The following is a 22,583-nucleotide window of genomic DNA, read 5'->3' as shown; positions in this document are numbered from 1 at the left end:
CGACAAAGTTACTGTTTCCACCAGTCAAAGTGAGGTTGACTCCTGGCTTAGATCGGCTTCTTCTCACATGCAACATAATTAATCGTTGATATATGTACTCGAATCACACTCGCTATATAGTGCGTTAATCCCGAAAAAGGGTCCGAGAAAAGTTATGGGCCAAAATGTATACATGTCGGAAAAAAGTGAATTGAGCTCCTCTAGTGGATCCCTTTGACAATCTAACATACATGTTGTTGGAGAGAAATGAATAAATTTAACGAAAATGGAAATGGAACTTTTTCACACTCGAAAAAAAATAAAGGAACAGAGTGCGAAGTCGAATTTTTTAGGCGATTTTTGAAATACTATAAAAACGAAAAATATCAACGCATAAAAATGGGATATACATCACTTAAAAGCATGATTTACATGGATTTATACGGCATATCTTACAGAGAAATTTGTATCTCGATGTATGTAGATGTAGTGGATAAAAATAACGATAAGAAACGAGAAATCGATTTCTTTCTGTTTTTTCAAAGATAGCAAATCCAATTAACGTTATCAACTATCTTTCATTTGATTTCTATAAGATAGGACCATTCAGTTCAGAAATATTACTGTTTGAACGAAAAATTTCGAATTCGTGGTCACTCAATTTCAATTTTTGAATTCCCGTATTTGTCCCGACTTTTTTTCGCATGATTTCACGAATTTCTCGACTCTCAAAAATGAAAATTTAATAATTTTTTTTTATTAATTGAAAAATGATTCCTGGAACCCGAATTGCGAGAATATTTTTACAAATTGGACGGTGTGAATCGGAGCAACAGATTTTGGGTTGAATGTAGAGTTCAGAAGATATGGATGGGTTTGTTTCTGGAATATACCTGAAGCACTTTAAAACTTGTCAGATTCACTCCACATCTACTTACTCAGAATTCAAAAAGATTCATTTATTAGAATAACTAACCAGAACATCATTGATCACATTCAAACATGTTTCGAGCATGTTCCTGATACCCTCTATGATCAGTTCCTGAGTTGAACAAAAATCCATAATGCGACTTTTCTATGCAATCGAAATTCTACAATCAATTTAATTGCACGCGAGCCCAAATAAATTAATAACTTAATAAAACTTATTGAATAACTTGGTATTCCCCAAATAATTTTTTGGTGCACAACCTTAACACCTGCTTCACCATAGCGTCGGTTCAATGCATTGATGACAGAAAACAAACAATATTAACTGCTTAGAAGAAGGCTGGATATTTGCCTCAGCAGAGAATCATTACTAATACGAGGGTCACTATTTATATTTCGGGAATAGTAACAAAAACAAATAGTTAAGCTGCGAATATATTTTTATTGTTTTTCAAAGTACTCGCCACGATGATCGATACACTTTTGCATGCGCTTAAACCAATTTTCAAAGCATTTATTCCAATCGACACGAGCCTTTTTTTTTTTTTTGAGCGATTGTCAAATTATGTGGGATCCAACGTGAACATAATTTTCGCACAACTAAGTGTTCATGTAAAATCGCATATATGCTGGTGGAACTAATGCTTAGGGATGCCTCAATCTCACAATAGGTTACATGACGATCTTGCTTAATCATTTCGTGCACAGCATCGATGTTTTCTGGCACTACAGTCGATTTTGGACGACCTTCACGAAACTCGTCGGACAGCGAACTACGACCACAATTGAATTCACTATACCAGCGATACACCAGCGATACACAGTGATGGAGCTTCATCGCCAAAAGTCAAATTAAGTTGATTGACGCACTCTTGTTGTGATAATCCACGTCGAAAGTCGTAAAAAATCATCGCACGAAAATGTTCACGATTCAGTTCCATTTTTTTTGCCGAGACCAAACTTTCAACTAAATATAAAATAAACAAATAGCGTCCGTATGACAAAATGTTCTGAGTACGTATATCGTCAAAAATGTCAAACTTTACGATGGAACCGTCAGATGGACTCACATGACATCAGTGTTGCCAATTCCCGAAATATAAATAGTGACCCTCGTACTCTAGCGTGAACATTTCCCTCCCGCTATTTTCCATCCTTGTTTATATTTATCATTATGACTGCATAATTTACAAAACAAAACAATCAGCAATCATAGCATAAAAAATAGGCGATTGTTGCATTGTTACAGGGCCAATGCACACGAGAGCAGATACAAACGGGGTTTCAACGTAGCTAAGATGCACTATTTTTACGTACGCATTATGAAGCCCACGCGTACGCATAAAAATCGACGGGTTGTATCAACTAAATATACACACCCTTATCTCCTTTCTGCGCTCTGCTCAACAGAAGCCCTTTCCGTTAATACATTAGCTTAGCTATCATCCTTTATGGAGAGTTTTCCTACTGTCATGCGGAACCAAATCACTGACAAAATTCCAGAACATTTATTTTCTTGGTTAGCTGTAGATAGCCTAGCTTGATGATTCCCCACACAATTTTGTAGCTCAGAACCTTGATGCAATGACGTCAGTTTGATGCAAGGATAGCAATGCCAGAGACAACAGCGAGAGAGTAAATTGGTCGCGCCCACAGCTCAATCCGAAACGAACACATGTGATGACGCAAAACAAGGAAGAACAAGCGATTTTCATTGCTTTGAATACAGAACGATACTGAAAGTTTGCCTTCCTTCCTCGCTTGAGACTTTAAACTTCTCTAGTTCATTCGTCTCTTATCTTCAAAAAGGCCCTTAGAAAACTTCACTTTATCCATCATATTACTCCTCCACCCCCATTGCCTTGAGAAAGGCATTTGATCCCTCGCCGTCCAGCTCGCCCAGTAACAATGTTGTTCAGTCGATTTCCTCACGAAGAATGAAAGTTTGCCTCAGCGAGATCCACTGTTTATACTCTAGACAAATATTCCCCATCGTTCTTCTTCTTTTACTTTGTTCACAGAGACTTTACATCTTACGATTTCCACTTCGTTGCTCGTCGATAAGTTGCTCGTTATTGACAGCTCTGTTCGGGAAAGCACACAAATGGACAGAACAATAGTATGAGGAAATGGGAACGCTTCCTATTTTCATCAAATCCGCTGAACTTTCATCCGCTAACTTCACACAAGTCAAACCGTGCGGTCGCAGGCGTATGTCATACAGATTTCTTTCCGGTCCTTAATGTGTTAAAAACAAAGATTGGGATGGAACGTTTCAGCCTGATAATTCATTGAAGAATAACAACAGAGACTCTCGGCTTTCGGATAACTACACTAGAAATTCATCGAAGACAAAAGTACAGGTATGATTTTGTGCAGCGCGTTTACACGCTGACTTGTAATCATCATTTATTTTCAATGTTATTCAACGTCTCAATGCTTCCTTCTCTTAGGAAACGGCTGAATGTTTTGTTTTGTTTCTTTTTTCTCTAAAAATAGAAACTGGAGTTTGGTATGAGTGGTAATGCTTTTCATTTTGGTTGAATGTATCGTAGTAGAGCGCAAATATCAACGTTTTCTTAAAATGTTTTCTGTGTGTAATGTTTTGATTTTGTGTTACTTGTTTTTTTTTTCAATAAAAACCTTGTCTGTTTGATATGAATGTTTAAAAGTCAACTTTAAAACGATAAAAAAACCTATCAAAAAAACAAATTAAAAAAAATTAAAATCACTTATAAATTTAATCCTGCGACATTCCCGTAATGAAACAAAACTTCATGCAAATCAAATGAAAAAACAAACGGAACAAAAGCGATTGGAGATGACCAAGTATTAAAATATTAAATGAGGAGGCGATCTGGCGTAGTGGTAACATCCATGCCTCTCACGCTAAAGGTCACGAGTTCAATTCTCACTCCCGACATTCTTCCAAAAATGGAAGTAAAAGTGACGAACCAGCCAAATGAGTTGAAAGTCACTATAATACAGTAAAAAAATAAAAAAAAAATAAAATGTTAAATCGATACCACGGAATCAAAGATAAAGCCAATTTTCTGCCCGCAAAAATGCTTGGCTACCGTCGTCTGAGAACAAATAATTTACTGATTTTGGTTTGTGATCGCGTATCATTTCTGGATCGAATAAGTAGTAATTTTCGTAGCTAATGTAGTAATAAGGATAGCGATAATTATAATAACTGCGATAGTGGGAGTAAGCATCATATTCGATTAAAGAGATTAGCAAATTCAATAATGCAATTATGCTTTGTTGTTGTTGTTCTTATTTAGTATGTTTCTTTACCTGATGATTCTAATAATTAATTAAAAACGGAACTTAATATCTAACGTCTCGTAGTCGAAAGCCGTCGATGTGTAAGACGTTTGTAGACTAGAACAAATCGATCTTTTGTTGGATACTAATTGTTTTAAAAGCACTTGTAAGCTTTTCTTATTTATATTTTTTTGACATTGTGTGTTTGCATAATCCAATCAAAAAGAGATCTACGGCTCTCCTCACATTTCCTCTCGCGAAGTCTTTTTTTCTCACCTTCGGGTATAGCTTTATTTTATCATATTACAATCCTGAATTCAATCGGCTTCAGAAATGGGGGAAATGTACTCTTCTTCAATGTCTGTTTTCCATGTTAATTGTTAAAAACTACTAATGAAATATACACTTGAAGTGTTTCGCTACGATCTAAATAACGAACATGGTTGGATTTTGTGTGTTGTGTGTTTGGAGTAAATTACCAAAGCTAAATGCTGTCTATCCTGCAGTGGCGGTTACTCAGAATTTTATGAACTATCAGAAAGTTAGGAAGCCCTTTCTTCTGAGCAAAAAAAAATCTTGAAATCAAAATATTAAACTATATAAATAAAATCATTGTCTGGAGGTTTCCATCGCAATTCTGCAATCTGCAAAGGTGTGGAAAAATTCAAAATTCTACCTACTCAAAAAATTTGCGCAATGATTCGCCGATCATTGTATCCGAAACCTAAAAAAATGTGACACCGTGATGATTTGAACGAATTGCACTAAAATGTCGTTGAAATCTGTAACGAGAGAAAAAGCAACAAGAGTTGTTATACCAGTGATGTATTAAAGTGCTACTCTCTTTGTGAGCAATTTCAAATGAAATCGACAAATGACAAAACATAAGTATTTTTTATTCGAATGAAAGTTTGTATTCCGTTTGGGTTGGAGGAAACATAAGTTTTCCACAGCAATTGGGAATATTTTGACTCAAGTGTACCTTTCCAATAGGGCATATCGATTTTTGTAAGAGAAATAATTGATAATTCATATCTCAAAAACTATGAGTCGTGCCAAAAGAGTGTCTTAGAAAGAGTTATAGAGTATGATGTTTAAACGTGAGAAAATCGGTATCGGCTATGAGATGCTGAAACAGCTGTCCCTGCTTGGACAGTCCGTCCTTGTAAGCAGCATTCCCCTAAGGTTGGAGACATAGCCTAGTAATACCTAGGGTCGGCCATAGCTGCAACGATGTCGAGGCTGCCGAATGGCGAACAGACGTCAGATCACCTTTCTGTCCGAAAATAGGAAATTGAACTATCGACAGTTCGCCTTTCGGCCGGATACAGGCACCTACATCTACTTCGCGACCCTTAGAGACTTGATAGTCGGAGCCAACGGAAATCTTCAGCATATGAAGATGACATGCCCATGACTGGACCACGACGCAATCTGTGCGCACGCAATTTGAAATTGACAGGTATCGTATACATCGGTATCGGTATACAGATAACATCTTTAAATCGCAGATTTTGTATCTGGAACTTTTGTGATGTGACAAAGGGCCTGATTCTCGAATACACTATGAATACACTTCACGGTGGAAACGGAATGAAACGTATTCGCGATGACAACGGTACGGTGTCGACATCTGGATACGAGATTAGTTTCCCACTAAATTAATCATTATAATATCAAATTATCTTCAGATGAAAGTTTTGTATGAGATTATTATATCACATGAAGAAAACAAAGTTTTCCACTCACATTGAATACCAGTTTGATACGAAGAAGTTAATTTTCATTTATGGTTTTTTATTTGAAAAGTGCTCATTCTGCCTGAAAACTCATCATTATCTTCAACAACTTCACTAACCCGTAAAACGTAGTTCAATGGCGTGCCGTTTATTTCGTTTCCACCGCGAAGTGTATTCGAGAATCAGGCCCAAAGAGAATGGATTTTCATGTGAAATGAACACACTTTTAAAATAATAAACTACAAGTGGGTTAAATATGTGAGGAGTAACATCGGTTTAGCAATCAATAAATAACAAGCAAATAACTCATAGACATTTCATTTTTAGAATAAAGCGATTGTCATACCACTTCGTTTAGCCGAGAAATAATTATTAACACTTAAAGGAGGAATCGATTCTTCCTCGGAAGTACCCAGCGCAAATAATACCCCCTCTCCAACCCCCGACAATTGGAATCATTGCAAAATGGACCAGAAGGGGGAATTTAAGTGGAAGTTAGCATTAAGAGCTCGACCAGGGTTGCCACATACACAGAGTATTATGTATTTTACAGATTTTACGTAAAATTTGAGATAGATAATCTGTATACACAGAGTTACAGATTTTCAGTAAAGATACGGAATTTACAGAATATTGAAAAAAAGTCTCCTATTTTCCGTTTCTTTTTTTCCATATTTTTATCGATATGTGACAATTCGTTTGTTACACTGTCCTCGAAAGACTTTTCTAGTACAAACATTTTGCGATGCAGAACTTGTCGATATCATCACTCCACTCAAAGTTATTGATATTTCTTCCCAAAAAATAAGTTCTCTTCATTTATTTATTTATTTATTGATTTATTTATTTATTTATTTATTTATTGTAATTGTTGTAGAGTAAGGTGAAACCTTTTAATTTACCACAACCAGGTCCTATTTCATTTCCATTAAAATTCATAATCAAAGAGCTACATTATCTATTAACTAATCTTAACTTAACAACTAAAAAAAAAAAAGAAAATCAAAAGTTTTGCTGATTTCCCCTGCTGAACCAAGCCACACAATCTCGCCGAAATACACTGAAAATATTTTTATTTTTAATGTCATTTGGAAGTAGATTCCAAAGAGCAATGCCCCGCACAAATAAAGTATTGCCGTAATGTGATGTACTGTACTGTGGAATTACGAAATTTCTCATCCGAGAACTTCTAAACGGTTGTAGGTTATCTTATTAATATTTAGGAGATGGGAAATGGATTACTTTAAATATAGTCAAACATACACGTAGCTTAATAAATTCATTAAATGGGCACCCGAGTAATTGCTTTTGAAGGTGACTAACATGAGAATATCTATTAAGGTTGAATACATAACGAACGCAGCTGTTTAAAGCAATACGTAGTTTATTCAAAGCTCTAGCTGATGCATTCAAGAGGAACTCTGCGCCATACAGGAAATGAGGTAGAATTAAAGATTTAAATAACTTAACTTTTACTTCGGCTTTAACCATACTGGATGTTAGTCGCAGATGCCGAAGAACATTGTATACCTTCGAACACATAGTAAATAGTTGACAGTCCCAATCAAGATTGGAAGTTAAAATGAAACCAAGGTTGGTATGATAAGTATCAACGTATTCAACAACGTTTTGACCAAGGATAACATCGGGTAACAAGGTACGATTTCTAGTCCTTGAAATAAACATCACCTTAGTTTTATCTACGTTTATAGGCAACAGGTTTTGGAGAGACCAACTATAAACTCCCTTCAAGTCATTATTCAAAAGGTTTGCCATCTCTTCAATAGGAATATTGATAGAAGCTATATATATTTGTACATCATCAGCGAACATGTGAATTTTGCAGAATTTCAGTATTGAAGGTAAATCGTTAATGTATAAAGAAAACAGTAACGGGCCCAGGATGGAACCCTGTGGAACTCCTGATACTATATTGATAGGTTGAGAATTAATTCCATCTACTGAAACAACTTGAGATCGGTTAGACAAATATGATTGTATAAGGCGAAACGAACAGTTAGAGAAAAAAAATTGTTCTGACAATTTTCGTAACAATTTACAGTGTGATACACGATCAAATGCTTTTGAGAAGTCTATCAATAAAAGAAGTGCCACCCCCTTTTTATCAATTATCTTACTGACATCATCATGTACTTTAAGTAAAGCAGTAGTTGTACTGTGTCCAGGCCGAAAGCCTGATTGAAATTCATTGAGTAGCTGGTACGTGTGTATGAAGTTTTGAATTTGATTTTTGAGAATTTTTTCAAAAGCTTTCGACAATCCACATAAAATGCTAATTGGTCGCAAATTAGACAAATCTGAATTACGCTGTTTCTTTTTGATTGGTAACACCTTAGCAGCTTTCCATGCTCGTGGAAACTTAGAGGCAACTAGTGGCAAAATAAGTTTAACGAAACGAAGAGCAATTCCATCCATACCAATCGAATTAGATTTAATAGAGCTTATGGCAGATACAACATCGTGTTCTGCTATATCACAAAATTTGAATCCATTTTCATTAGCAGAAGTTACATGAATGCGATCATCATCTGTAATGAAGTTTGATCCAAAGTAATCATTGATTTCATCACTTGAGTATCCCAACTGTTCATTATTAGAAGCCGATTTTACAACATTCAAATGTTTTAGTTTTTCCCAAAGCTCTTTACTTGAGTTCGAGGCGTTTATTTGAGAAGACAAGTAATTCGCCTTAGCAATTTTGTTCAATTGAGTTACTTTATTACGCAAACGTTTATATTGATTGTAATTTGAAGGATTTCTGGTAGAAATCCATAATCCATAAGCAACATTTCGTTCAATCATGGCAATTTGAATCTCATTATTAAACCAAGGATTTTTCTTTGGTTTGAACACTTTGAAAGGTACATATGAATCATACAGTTCAATAATCCGTTGATTGAGAAAATCGAGTGCTACATTGGGGTCGGAAACAGAATATAATAAAGTCCAATCGATGGATTCAGAAGCATGACATAGTCCATTCCAGTCAATATTATTATAATCTCTATAATACTGTAACTGGTTCGCAGTACCACTACGAGAGATATTTATCGACGAAAAAATAATGTCATGTTTCGAGAACCCAGGTGCAGATACCTGGTTAAAATTTAAGATGAAATCAGTATTATTGGTTAACATCAGGTCAATCAGTGAGGATCCCCCAGGGTAAAAGTGTGTTGGTTCATAACTGACACAATTTAAACCTAAAGCATTCAAAGTGTTATCTAACCCAACCGAATGAGTTGTAGAGTTTCGTAAGTCAGTATTGAAATCTCCAACCACGAGAATATCTGTATAATACAGTGATAAATCATTTAGCTGATTATATAGAATTTCGGAACAATCATTACGTGGAGGATTGTAGACAACGCCTAGTAAAAATTTAGATGTGTTATGCTGAACTTAAAGGAACAAAAATTCGGTTCTATCAACGATTTCAAAGCCATTAAGAAAATTAGAATGTGATAACACTTTTACATTTAGACATTTCCTATAATAAACACAGATTCCACCGCCTTGACTATATAAACGATCATTCCTAATCAAATTAAAACCTTCAATAGCAATCACGTTATCAGACACGCTATCGGAAAGCCAGGTTTCGGAAATACAAATTATGTCCAATTTACTGTCTTGTATAATAAACTTTAACTCATTAAATTTACTTAAATTGCGTGCGCACAAACTTTGGACGTTAATGTGGCAAATATTCAGACTATCAGAACGTAAAGCACAATTCATAACCTCTTTAGGTATACAAGCAATACTACCATTTGCGGGAGCATTGACGTCATCGACCGACATCAGGAAGCAGAGTATACAGCGAACAACAACGAAACAGCATGACCCAGTCCCACAAGAGAAATTATCAGCAAAGAAATCAAATATTGAGTGAAGATTCATATGTAAACTATCAAATAAACTATAGTAACGCATTCCTAACGAATCACTGGTTTCATTATAACTTGTGATTCTACTTGATCTAGTGAGACATTACATTCATTCATGGACTAGTAGCATTAAATAAATTCATTACTATAAATAACTCAACAATGATCAATCAACTGTCTCCGCTGTCCGGTGGTCCAACTGGATAATGGAAGAACAGAAAGAATAACTCTTACGCCTAAATGGCTACCGTGTGAATGTACCATATGTAATGGTATAGAAGGAATACTGGCGAATGGCAACTGTGTAATGTGCTAATTATAGATATGATAACCATGTGACATGTACACGATTAAAATTCGGCTCTGTTACAGCTAAAATGCTAATGAGCCTTAAACAAATAAATGGGATAAAAAAAAATCATTACAATTGCGGTTCCACTAGCAGTAGTCATAACGACAGCAGCAAAGACGAAGACGCGAAACAGCAACAGCAGCAAAATAACAACAGCAGCAGCAGCAGGTAAGAACGGGATTTAGACGTCGAGCAGCATTACTTTTAGGAAGGAATAAATCATGGAAAAATATAAGGAATGGAATCACGGAAAGAATCGGGAGGAGCAAACAAAAACTTTTCGGAAAGGTTTGAAAATTTACTTTCAGGAGCGGACTAATCAAAGGATATCGCAGGAAATGATACACGGAAATATGTGGAAGGAAGTATGATGCAACAAGGAAAGGTTTATTTCTCCGCTAATTGATCTACAGAGTTTATTCGCTGTACAGCAGCATCCGCAGTAGACTTCACGTGAATCACTCCATCTCGTGTGTAAACGGAAAACAGCTTACCAGCTTTCTTGAGTTTAACAGCCAGTGTCTTGATACGGCGGGCCTCCTCGGTCAAATTTTCGTTGAGATAAATCCTCTTGTTGACATCAAAACCCAGATGCGACAGAGAAAGGTTGCGTGAAGATACATACCGGTTATAAAAATCATCTCGAGCGAATTTGAAACCAAATTGCAGAACGATGTGAGGTGTGTCGCCAACAGCTATCGGAGTTCTAGCAAGACGTTTCGCATAAATTTGTGGAACGTTTTCTTCACAATATCCAAGAGTATATGCAATTTTCACGAAGTAATCCAGTAGATTCTCTGTCGGTTGGAAGGGAACACCAGATAGTAACAAATCGTTTCGCCTCTCCACTACAAAGATATGTTCCTTATTGACCAGCACATCATCTCTTATCGTAGAGACACAGTCATTCAACCGCCTAACTTCGGAAGAACACTCTGTTTTGATTTGTTGTACTTCCTCTCGCAATATTCCGATCTCCGCCTGTAGCTCACGCTTACTGCTCTCGATGTTGACTTCTATCTTCGTATTAGTATCATCAAACATTTGGCGCATTCGACTTAGAAGTTCGTCTAACGTGTCCACATGATCATTAGCTTTATCGAGATCATCTCGTTTCAAGCGTTTCAAAGCGTTTCCATCGGCAGACACGGAGGTAGACATCAGTATTGTAGGTTTATTTTTACCCATTGGTTGCAATGTCTGTGTGAGTGGTACCTTAGTATTTCCAGATCGAGTGAACATTAGGTGAACGTTTGTCACAAATTGTTTGCCATTCTTTCTGGGGCAAACATAAAAAAAAACGTTTGTAGACGAGTTTGAAAGAGCTCACTTTACAGAGCTTTCACTCTTCTACATTTTTTTTCTCTACAATATCAAAACTATGTTATTTTTTGTGTTTGCGTAAATTAAAATTGAAATCATGAGTTTTTGGGTGAAACCCCATCAAGAACTTCGAGCAGGATTAAGATATTGACAAGTTATGCATCACAAAATGTTCCTCTCGGTAAGCCCTAAAAGTCGTACGAAGACACTTTTGGTGTAGAATTTTAAATATAAAAATTAAACAAAATAAACCCGTTGTCATGGTCCCCCTATTTTAGATAATATAAAAATGAGCGCTCTATCATATGAAACTTTGTCGAAGACAGTTTTTGGCTAGAGAATAACTATCGAGCTCTAAATGCTAATTCTCACTAAAATGCCCAACCTGAACCATTGCATATTGGTCGATAGCGGCATTCGTGAGCATTTGATAATAGAACTGCTGCTTTTACCAAAAAATGCGGCTCCGGTCAGTCCGACGGCAAAAAACAAATGGGATTGGAAAAGAAGAACATAGTGCTTGGCGAGCTAGCGAGACCATTCTCATGTCACTTCGCAATCACAACTAAATAGATTTCTTTCTCTTCTTCTTTTTCTTCTTGTTAAACTATAGAGACTTTAAACGTTTGCAGTTCACTCGCCTCTAGCCGATTTGTGATTCCATTATAAAAGCAATTTTTAAGCTACTGAAACAAGTTTTCGGGTCCATAATTGAGAAGCATATAACGCGTAGATATTGTATCTCACGAATGAAGTGACCGTTCAGCCGGTAAAGAGGTATTAACACTCAAGATCTTGTTACGGCTTGTTCCGTCGTAACGCTCGCCTTTTTAAAATTCTTAAATTACGCCCCAGTATAGAAACAAAAGACATAGTCCTTATATTATTAAATTGGGAATATAAATATGAAATATGTATTCTACGTAATTCAGAATCAAATTTTCAACAAGTGGTGGAAAAATATTATACCGTGAAGTACCCATATACCGCTCAGCTAAGGTAATATTCAACGTCTGTGTACTCTAAAAATTACTGCTTACGCGTATATAATGTTCTTAATTGTGCTACTTGCTTGGTTTTTGTTCCACTACTGATAAACATACGGATGAGAGCATTGCTGTATTCAAACCACCTGGAAATGATGGAAAATATTTTGCACCTTTTGGTCCTAATTCCAACCAGCAAAAACGTCATTTTCCTAATTCCGTTAATTGGTGTTCCTAATTCCAATAATCAAATTGTTATAATAATGAATCGTTTTAAATACTAAATTCGATAATGATTTATGTTTTAAGCAAGAAAATCAATAATCAATATTCGAATGAATTACAGTAGTAATATGTCGTTTATGTACACAGTTTGTGATGAAGATGCTTTACTGGATTTTCCAGTAAAACCTAAATAATTAATAGCACCAGGATCTAACGTATACAACCCACATCGTCGGAAACCGTTTATCAATGTCGATTGTAGGTTCGTCATTCTATCCACAGCTTTTGAGTGTTCTGAAAAAACTGGCGTCCAGCAGCTAAATGATTTGAGTAGAATTTTGTGAAAGATGAACCAGGATTATGTTTTTCTCCGTGCATAGCAGCATCGTCTCACAAGAGACATGTGACTTATGTCAATTTTGAAAGAGAGTAATAGGGAGCTTTATTTTCTGCTGGACAAGCCAAGGGTAAAAAACATCCCTGAGAAACAGGAACAATCCGGGACATCCAGCCCGATCCCGCGGCCCAGCTTTCGGTCAAGCTCTGCCAGATTTCTTTTGGCTTCCTGGATTTGTACGGGTATAGAATCAACGTTGCCGCTAACTGTATGGCTGTTACCACAAAAAAGGCAGTGTGAGATTCTCGATCGGCGTTAACTACCTTTGTCTGGACTTTTTTTTTTGCCGGAACTAGCTATAACCAGTTTCGTTTTAGGAATTGTACGTACTGATGTTTCATCCAAATTGAACATCTGTTCCGAAAATTTCAACATATTGGCCAGCGCTTCTTCTTCCAAGTACTCATGGAATTCGTGGAACAGGCTCCTGATTTGTTGCTTGGAAATAGCTGCATGATGCTTTAACAATACGCTTGGCAACCGTTTCCATATTCCTGGATGCCGTTTAATGAACCCATTGATCCAATTACGAGCCGGTATCCCGTTTTTAAATGGATTGGAACGAGCTGATTTTCTCACTTGATGTGCTACGCTTATCAGTAATCTCGTTGTGTCCACGGGGAATCCAGCTTTTGCTTTGGTTAACAGCCATTCAACTGTTCGTCCTTCTGTGGCATCGAGGACGGTTGCTTTTCCAGGACATGGTCTGGAATACTTTCCCAAGACTTTTTCGCGCTGTGTTGAATGGGGAGTTCCGTGCTTTCTCGCCATTTTCACAGCGTCTGATATTTTCGACCTATCCTATTGCATGCGTTTCTGATCGGTGTTTGTTTTACTCATCGCAATATAGCAAATGAAATCTGTTGGGTGGAATAAAAAACAAGTAGAAATATGGGTGTCCTTGTTCCACTCATGTTTATCTTAGTGATAACCGATCGAATTTGCAATGAACAGATGTGAAAAAAACTATTAAATCAATGCATCGTACCTGTATCGTTCAGTTTTTATTACTTTCTGGAGATTTTCAATCGGTTACACTTTGTAAATTGATAACAACTGTGGACAATGCTCTTAGCCACTTTGCTAAGGAAAACAACAAAAATGGCAGATGACAGGTCGACGAACGATATTAGCTGAAATTTCGTTAAACTTAACTAATAGTACTTTGTTGTCAATTTTTCAAATAATTATAGTTTTGCAAGTATGCACAAAAATAATTTATCAGAAGAAACAAGATAGCTAGTGTGAAAAACAGTATTTTATGTCAAGTGGGTGGGAATTATGCTCTGACTGATATAAGGGAGCTTCACGGTACAAAATTGTAGCTAAGCATGATTTTATATTAAAATAATGAGTTTTAGTGGGAATGGTACGATATTATTATTTGTGCGAAGAGTTTGTGTGATTCAAGACCCGGTGTCATAATAAAATCGCACAAAAAGAGTCGCACAACCACAGAAAATAATGCGAACAAAAATTGAACTAAAATGTTGTCAACCTCAAACAGCGGCAACACGACATGCAAGGTTGCCTCTAACAGCTTGAGTCAACCTTGTCCACTTTGTAGCCCCGTGTGCGGATTACCATTTGATTTCACATGCATTCAACTTTCGTCAAGTCGAGGCTAAGTTTAGTTGACCTCTGTGCGAACGGCCTTACCTGTAGTACTCGGCATATGCCATTTTTTGTAAAAAGTTGGGGTGGTCCAGAACCGACCTCTAAAAGGTGGTCCGAAACCTACCCCCAGTTTTAACCTCGAAATTATTTAACTGACTTCACCTCGACGACTCGCACAAGCCTGCCTCATCGAGCGGCGCTCACTACTGGGGGAACCCATTTGATTTTGCTATCAGAAACTTTTGATTAACTTTATGTATGCATCTGCGTGTGCGTGTGCATGTGCGCGTATCTGGGCGTACATGTTTGCATGTTTTCACTCTCATGTGACACGATGACTTTTTGTAAATAGATTGTTTCGGAAGTTTGTTTTCGGCTTTCAAAAGTAGTTAATAGTGATATGTATGGTGGTGTACGAATTCGAGTTTGAGTCACTGTATGAGTCTGTCGCATCGAAAATTCAAACATTACTACGTACCTTTTAAATTAAGTCAGTAACTCGGCCCTCGTGAATCAACAGCCAATGCTAACTCCTCTTCCTCCGTATATCAGTCTGAGATTTCCAACCCTAGAAATCCTTCATCACTTCATCGAGCGCCGGTTTTCAGCGCTGCAGTCCTTGCGAAAGCATTCCTCACCCCATCCAGCCGACCCTTCAACGCCTCCGATGTATTGCTCTTCATCGTGTGATTGGTCCGCGGTTTGGGCAACACAATGCCACTCTTCCGTCGCATGGGAATCATCGAGCCCGGAGCGGTCGGCGTGGTGATACCGTTGGCGATCTGCTCGTTCGAAGAATTCGAACTGATGGGAGTACTCAACCGGCCGCCGCTGGTGTTTGGTTTCTTGTAATCCACCAACGAGGTGCGGGCCGACGTCAACCGATACCGGCTTGAGAGGGGTGTACCGCCGTCGCCCGTGGGCGTTCCTGCCATCGGTGTGCTTGGGGTGGTCTTACTCGCATCCATACTGATACTTTTCTGCAGCGAGAGTCGCGACTTCGCGACCGACGTCAACCGGGACGAGGAAGCCGAGCTTGGAATCATGGAACCAGGCTTGCGGGCGCTCTTCGCCGGTGTGGAAGGCGCAGAGGTTACCACTGGCACCTCCGGATTTGTTGGCTCATCCTTGGTGAAGGTTCCCTGCCGGATGATGGGAGATGGTTCCGTCGGGGGGTTTCCCTGGAAAAGCAAATTTAATTAAAGAATAAACTCCTTCATTGGACAAAGAAATTGCAACCCACTTTCAACTTGGAAGCTCCAATCGCACCACACGATTGCTGTCGCTCCCGTATCTTGGGGGTGTCAGCACCGACGCTACTCCGAACCGAACCATGTCCGTTCATCTCCACCGAAGCTCTCTTGGCATCAATACTAGCTCGCGCTCTGAAAGGCTGCGGTCGGCCTTTGGCTTCCAGCTGAGATATTTGACTTTTCACTTTCGGCGTTGTCAATGGTGCCGCTGCCGCAATCGGTTCCTTCTTCGCTAGATTCGGGATCGGGGTTCGCGAGATGACAGCCGGAGCGGACACAACTGTTTTGCGATAAGGCGAAACGTAAGCGGGTTTCTTCGCACCCCGGACCGCTTTGATGACCTGTGCAGACTGGGGAGCCGGAGCCGGATTGATCTTGCAGGTCACTTTGGCCGGGGATGGCATTTTGCTTGGACTAGACTGTGGGGAGGTTTTGTTCTGCGAAGCAGGAGGCGTGGAAATGGTTGGAAGTTTCTGTTCGAGAGATTTCCGCCGCTGTGCTTCCTGAATCGTGTACGTGACCGGATCATCGTCTCCTTCATCATCGCCGCCGCCGCCACCGTTTCCTACGAACTCTGGTGAGAGAGCTGGCTCGAGCGACAGCGGGGCAGGAGATTGGAGCGTGAACGGAGAGAATGCTGCCGGTCTAGTGATTATTGTGCTGACTGGAGTTCGAAGGCATTCATCCCCGTTGGGTATATTGTTGGCCACTGGAAGAATGCTGGTGTCGATAACCTGGGTCTCGAATCGTGACTTGTTCTCCTGTCGGCGTTCCTTCGAGGATTTCTTTGGCGAAGGGGTAGACGGGACACTTGGCGTGGGAGTCTGCGAATGATATTGTAAAATAAGCAACGAACAAAAACCAACCAAGCAATAGTTCCGTCACTCACCTTGAATTCATCGCTGGAATTCGGTACCTTGTGGTTAGCATCTTTTGCCATCGTAGCCTCGATACTTTGGTTCAAGTCAATCAGTTCAGCGTTTGGAATGGTGTAGGTCTTGTATCGATCCTTCATCGCCTGTCGTCTCTCGGCACGCTTGGGACTCATCGGAGTACTGTTCCCCCCGGGAGTCACATAACCCATGTTAAGCGCCGGAGAAAATTTGATCAAGTTCTCTACGCTACTGTTCAACGTTAAACTCGAATGCCCGGAGGAAATATACTGATCGGAAGCGGCTGAAATCGTCCCCGCATGGCCACTGTCCACATCGACCACTTCCGACGTGATGCTCGCCACGCTAATCATCGAATCCATCAGCTCATCCATAATCGAGGGCGGCCCAATGCTATCCAGATTATTCAACGAATTCATACTATCGTTAAAGGTGTGACCCAGGGCCCTCTTCGCCACCAACCCGCTGGGAAGCTGAATTTTGCAATACTCGTTCCGGAAGGTCATCTCCGTGTCCGAACAGTCCGAAATAAGGATGCTGTCCGCTCCGAAGGGGGCATTGATTTGGCTCAAATCCACATCGGCACTCTCGACGATCGCCATATTCTGCAAGTTATTCGCCACTTTGGTGGCCTCGAAAGCAATCGTTGTGGTGCTGGTCAACGTGGAAACGGTACTGAACGAAAGCCCACCGGAAGGGTGTGGGGGTGACCGTTGGATACCACCGACCAAGTGGTGATGCTTCACCTCTCCTCCCAGCTGGAAGTTGATCGCGTCCGTCGGCCACGGCTCCTCGTTGTTGTTATTGTTGTGCTGATAATAGGTTGGTGATTTGGAAGTAAATTTCTGCTCCTCCTTCGGAGAAGATTGCTCTCCCAAAATACCCAGAGATTTTGAATCGATCTGTTTGCAGAACGCGGCGCACAAATAAAGAGAAAAGTTTGATTGGGTTAATATGGCGATTTGATCAAATGCTGTCTATCACTACGCAAAGGTTCTATTATTACGGACTACAGTGAATCCACCGAACATTGTGCGCAGTATTCACTGAAGTTCATGGTTGATGTGTTCTAATTTGAGTTCGTCTCAATGTTCGGGATGTCAGTGATGATCAAATCAAAAATAAAGCTGTCTTCTTATTTCAACTTATAATATTTGTAATTCCAGTCCACTTGCAGCGGGAAACGTCAGCTGGAAATTCGAATATAGTCGAGTCTATTAGTACTTCCAACCGCTTACAATATCAAAAATGTACAACGAAACCATTTACAATCCCATAACATTTTTACAACTTTCAGGCATATAAACTTGATTCATGGGTGCAGCTCTCTTACTTCACGGGGTTTCGCTCTACCAAGGGCAACCACTTCTTCTTCTTCTTCTTCTTCTTATTCTATGCTGCTGTAATCTTGCAAAGTGGCGTAAGCGCCAAAATTTGGATTTTACTTTTTAGTTAAAGGTTGCCAAAGAAAACCAAATATGTACTTCCGGAAATCTGCGATGTTTTACAGAAATATGAGAAAATGACCCCATAACAGCTTGGAAACAGAGTGCCATTAATTCCATTTCCTCTACGAGGTGACGTAATTTGATTGAGGAGGCGATCTGGCATAGTGGTAACATCACGCTCTCATGAGTTCAATTCTCATTCCCGACATTCTTCGAAAAATGGAAATCAAGTGACGAAAATAACAGACATTCTTCTAAAAATTTGATTTCCATTTTTGGAAGAATGTTATTTTCGTCACTTGATACAGAAAAAAAAATGACAGCAAATCTCACCTAACAACATCTTCCGTAATGGACGTTTAGCATAATGAAAGTCACATGCCTTCTCTCTTGTAAGAAACCACTTTTCCGAAAAGCTCGCCATGCCAAATATTTTAATCATAAACAGTTTGTGCGCATGCAGTTGAAAATTGTGTTTTCGGAAAAAAAAAGTTTGATACCGAATGTCTTCAAGTTGCATGAAACGTCGAGATCTACTGTCATCTCGATATTTTTTGTCAAAAATGGACACTTTGAGATACTTCGTGCAAAATGTTGATTTACACGATAAAATACCCAATGCAAAACATTAGCTCAATCGGACTTCATTTACTAGTGTCGCAGACGTTAAAACGTGATTTTTTTCGAAAATCGAAAAATCACCCAAAAGGAGAGACAGAAAATCGGGTCTTTAAAAAAAATGATGCTTATAAAGGCACGAAACGTCGAGATTTACTGTTGGGCCCTATTATAGAAATCGAGGCGATAAGAATTTTGCTCGTTAACTCTATTTACTATTATAGAAACCGAGCAATTCGATAGCGAGTGATATAGCGAATTCGTTTTTAAAACTGAGTCAGTGCCAAACTGACTCTGTAATAAAAAAACGTTTTCAGTTTCACGAATGCGGTGGTTTGTTGGTGTGCGTTATATAGTCTGATTTGTTTATATTTACGACGGCAAATGTACAGTGTCGACGTCTGGTGGTGATATTAGTGCTTGGGAGGTAAATTGTTCTCCATCAGATCAGAAGGGCCAAGTGCAGTGTAAACATATAAAAGTTTACTTAATATTGTTTGATTACCCAACACATGTAGTTCTGACACTCACTTAACCATTTGTCGATGCATTTCCTGTTTGTTCCTCAAATAATTATTATTATAATATAAAACCATCATTAGACACAGTTTTCGTTCAATATTCTGCGATATCGGAAAAAAAACTTTCATTTAATCACATAAAATAAATATTCGATACGTTAAAGTAAATTTTCATTCATAATTTTGATTTTGAAATTTATTCCACCTGAATATCCATCATTATTTTCACCTCCCAATGAAAGCACACGTAGCTTAATGCCGTCTACTCTACTCTTCAAAATCAGAATCCGAATTGGATTACGATTCCAATAATACAAAAGCAAAAGCAGCAGGTTTTCCATTTTCATAGTCTTTATTTTTAGATTTTCCAAAACAATATTCGGAACTTGACAGTTCAGTATAGTTGTATTGGTGAACCCGAGTGCCAACCCGTGAAACATCTCAGTCAAATGCGGCACTGAGTGCGAAACTGAGTGAATAAAAAAACGTTTTGACAGCAGTTAGTGCGGCACTGGGGTTGAAACTGAACAAAAACGAATTCGCTAATAGCTTTCTGTACAACTGTCATAATTTTTCTAGCAGTTTGTTTTGCTTTGATTGTTGCTTTTGTTGTGTTTCGTTGATTCGTTCGTTTGTTTTGATCAGTATTTGTTTCCCGGTGCTGCCAAAACAGTCCCTACAAGATAAGTGTTCAATCCAGAATCATTTATATCCATCATGTCAAAATTTACAATACAGAAAGTATGTGTTTCTTCTATGATACAAACAATAAATTACCCCTATTAGACCTACCGAGGCACCACTCAGTGTTACATTAGAGGCGATTGTGACCTGTAATTGGACATTCGCGATGACAGTGAAACAGTGTCGACCCTCAATCTGGGGCCGTAATTTGGGTCCCAAACTCGATGTTTACAAAAATGTCCAATTATTCGTGTCGAATTACAGGCCTGTCCAATTATATAGATGTCAATATATATTAGACTAATGTAAAATTAAATATATATTAAAAATTAATTGTCACGGTTTTTTCAAATAAAACAGATTTTCTCAACTCTGAACGTTTATACGGAATGTCATTTATACTTCAAATACTCTGTCACCAATTCCCAACAATGTTACTACGCAAATCGACGTAATATATCACTGTTGTTGCAGTGAATGAAAATCGGATTGAACCTTGTTCACACATGCTAGTCCTAAGCTCTAACTGAATTAAATGAATGAATTGAAAGGATTACATACAAAAACAACGATATTAACACTTTTGGAAATACAGATATTTAAAATTTTCATAGCGGATGTCTCAAAAAAAGATTTGGCATCCTTTCTATAGTGCTTTGTGAAACATGTCAAACCCGTTTCAAAATATTTCAACGCCACCGCTGACATTCGAGCAACAGTAACGAATCGAGCTGTTTTCCTCGATTACTATAATTCTAGATCAACATGTCAAAAGGGCCTATCTTCTTTGATCGATTCTCTTCATCTACATTCTCTTCCATTAATAACTCAGCATTAACAGCATTCCCTGATGTGTTCGACGATACTAGTGTGAAAGAGAACCTCGTTTATCAAACTACATGGCAAAACTGGAGCAAAATTTGTCTGAAAGGCCGTGATTATCGAAAGAGAAAGTCGACGAAGAGCATCGATCAAAGAAGATATACCCTTTTGACATGTTGGTCTAGAATTCCAGATTTTACTCGGTGTGATAGTGATAGTGATTGTATCGAATCCTCGATTCGATTTCTATAATAGGGCCCATTATCTCGAAAAAAAATTCCTTTCAAAAGATTACTTTTTGGATATCGGTCGTTTTCCGTCTGAAAAGTCGATTTTTAACCAAAAAAAATCTCTGGAGCGACGGTACCAATCAAGACCTGTTGGATTACTTGGAGAAGGATCTCCGTACCCTTTTTGGAGTTCTCAATGCGCTTCAGCAACGGAATTTTTGTTTTTCAAATCATAAAATCAACACTTCATGAAAATGATGATTAGTTGTCACAAAATCAGACTTTTTCACACAACCGAAAGTGAAGGGTCATCCATTAGCGACATGACAGTTTTGTGTCTTCGTGTGAACCCGAACCGAAACATTTTAATGATCTGTCAATGCCAAAACGTTAGCCAAAATCAACATGGTAAAGTACACGAACAAACCACGCTTAATAATTATTAAAAAATACTACCGAAATTCGGAGTCAGTGGTTGCAACTCTAACTTGATCGTCTCAGCTGACAGGCTGTCTAGAATTTAGTGACCAATATTGAGTCTACATTTTCGCTATTGAATGTTCACAAGGTCAAATTGACTCAAGACCTAAAGCTAATTGACCATGAAGCGCCGAAACTTCTCTGATTGGGCCCTCGCGAATCCTGAAAGTAATGATGATTCTCATCACAAAATCATCTTCAGTGATGAGGCTCATTTCTTGGTGAATGGCTTTGTCAACAAGTAAAACATGCGTTAGGCATCGTGCACAAATTACGTAACTCTAAAAATCCGGATTTTGGACTTTCTTTTTGAAGTTCTTACATTATTATAAGAAAATTATAGGAGGTTGTGTCCAAGATACGACCGCATTGTTGATGTAGAACCAAGCTGTTATTTTATATAAGTCGCTTGTTTATACATTCGGATATTATTCTATAATGCTTTGGCGTACCTTAACGTCTGCTTCGCCATAACGTCAGTTTAATGCATTGATGAATTCTCATTGGCACCAACGAAGCCCTTATGATGACGGAAAATAAACAATGTTAACTGCTTGGAAAAAGACTGAATTATGCCACACAGCTTATACTCTGCTGTAACACCCATCGATGCGAATTCGCTGTTGAGTTTGTCAAGAGCGACCGCCTCCACCACCAGCGGGGGGAGCTTGATTTTGGTTGCTGCCTGGGTAACGGCGTTTACATTTTCGACCGACCGACCGACCTACGATTTCCCCTCCGTTGGTCGTCGATAAGTTGCTCGTTATTGACAGGTCTGTTCGGGAAAGCACACAAATGGACAGAACAAATGTATGGGAAAATGGAAACGCCTCAAGTTTTCATGAATTTTAACCATTTACAAACCAGGGGATTCTAATGTATAGCATATTAAACAAATCTTACGG

At 38.6% G+C, this 22,583-nt stretch overlaps 1 protein-coding gene across 1 annotated transcript in view; it reads right to left on the bottom strand.

The window, feature by feature from the left end:
• Nucleotides 1-3,275: 3,275 nt before the first annotated feature.
• Nucleotides 3,276-22,583, bottom strand: part of LOC129764380 (uncharacterized) — a 40,693-nt gene continuing 21,385 nt past the window's right edge. The window contains exons 4-7 of the mRNA XM_055763392.1: nt 16,872-17,777; nt 15,973-16,806; nt 15,208-15,910; nt 3,276-4,961 (exon numbers count right to left, since the gene is read on the bottom strand). Coding sequence (XP_055619367.1) covers nt 15,317-15,910; nt 15,973-16,806; nt 16,872-17,777 — 2,334 coding nt within the window. The 3' untranslated portion in view covers nt 3,276-4,961; nt 15,208-15,316. The remainder of the gene's footprint in view (nt 4,962-15,207; nt 15,911-15,972; nt 16,807-16,871; nt 17,778-22,583) is intronic.

This window comes from Toxorhynchites rutilus, chromosome 1 (genome assembly GCF_029784135.1).
Source record: "Toxorhynchites rutilus septentrionalis strain SRP chromosome 1, ASM2978413v1, whole genome shotgun sequence".
Taxonomy (NCBI): domain Eukaryota; kingdom Metazoa; phylum Arthropoda; class Insecta; order Diptera; family Culicidae; genus Toxorhynchites; species Toxorhynchites rutilus.
This window is presented reverse-complemented; position numbering and strand designations above follow the sequence as displayed.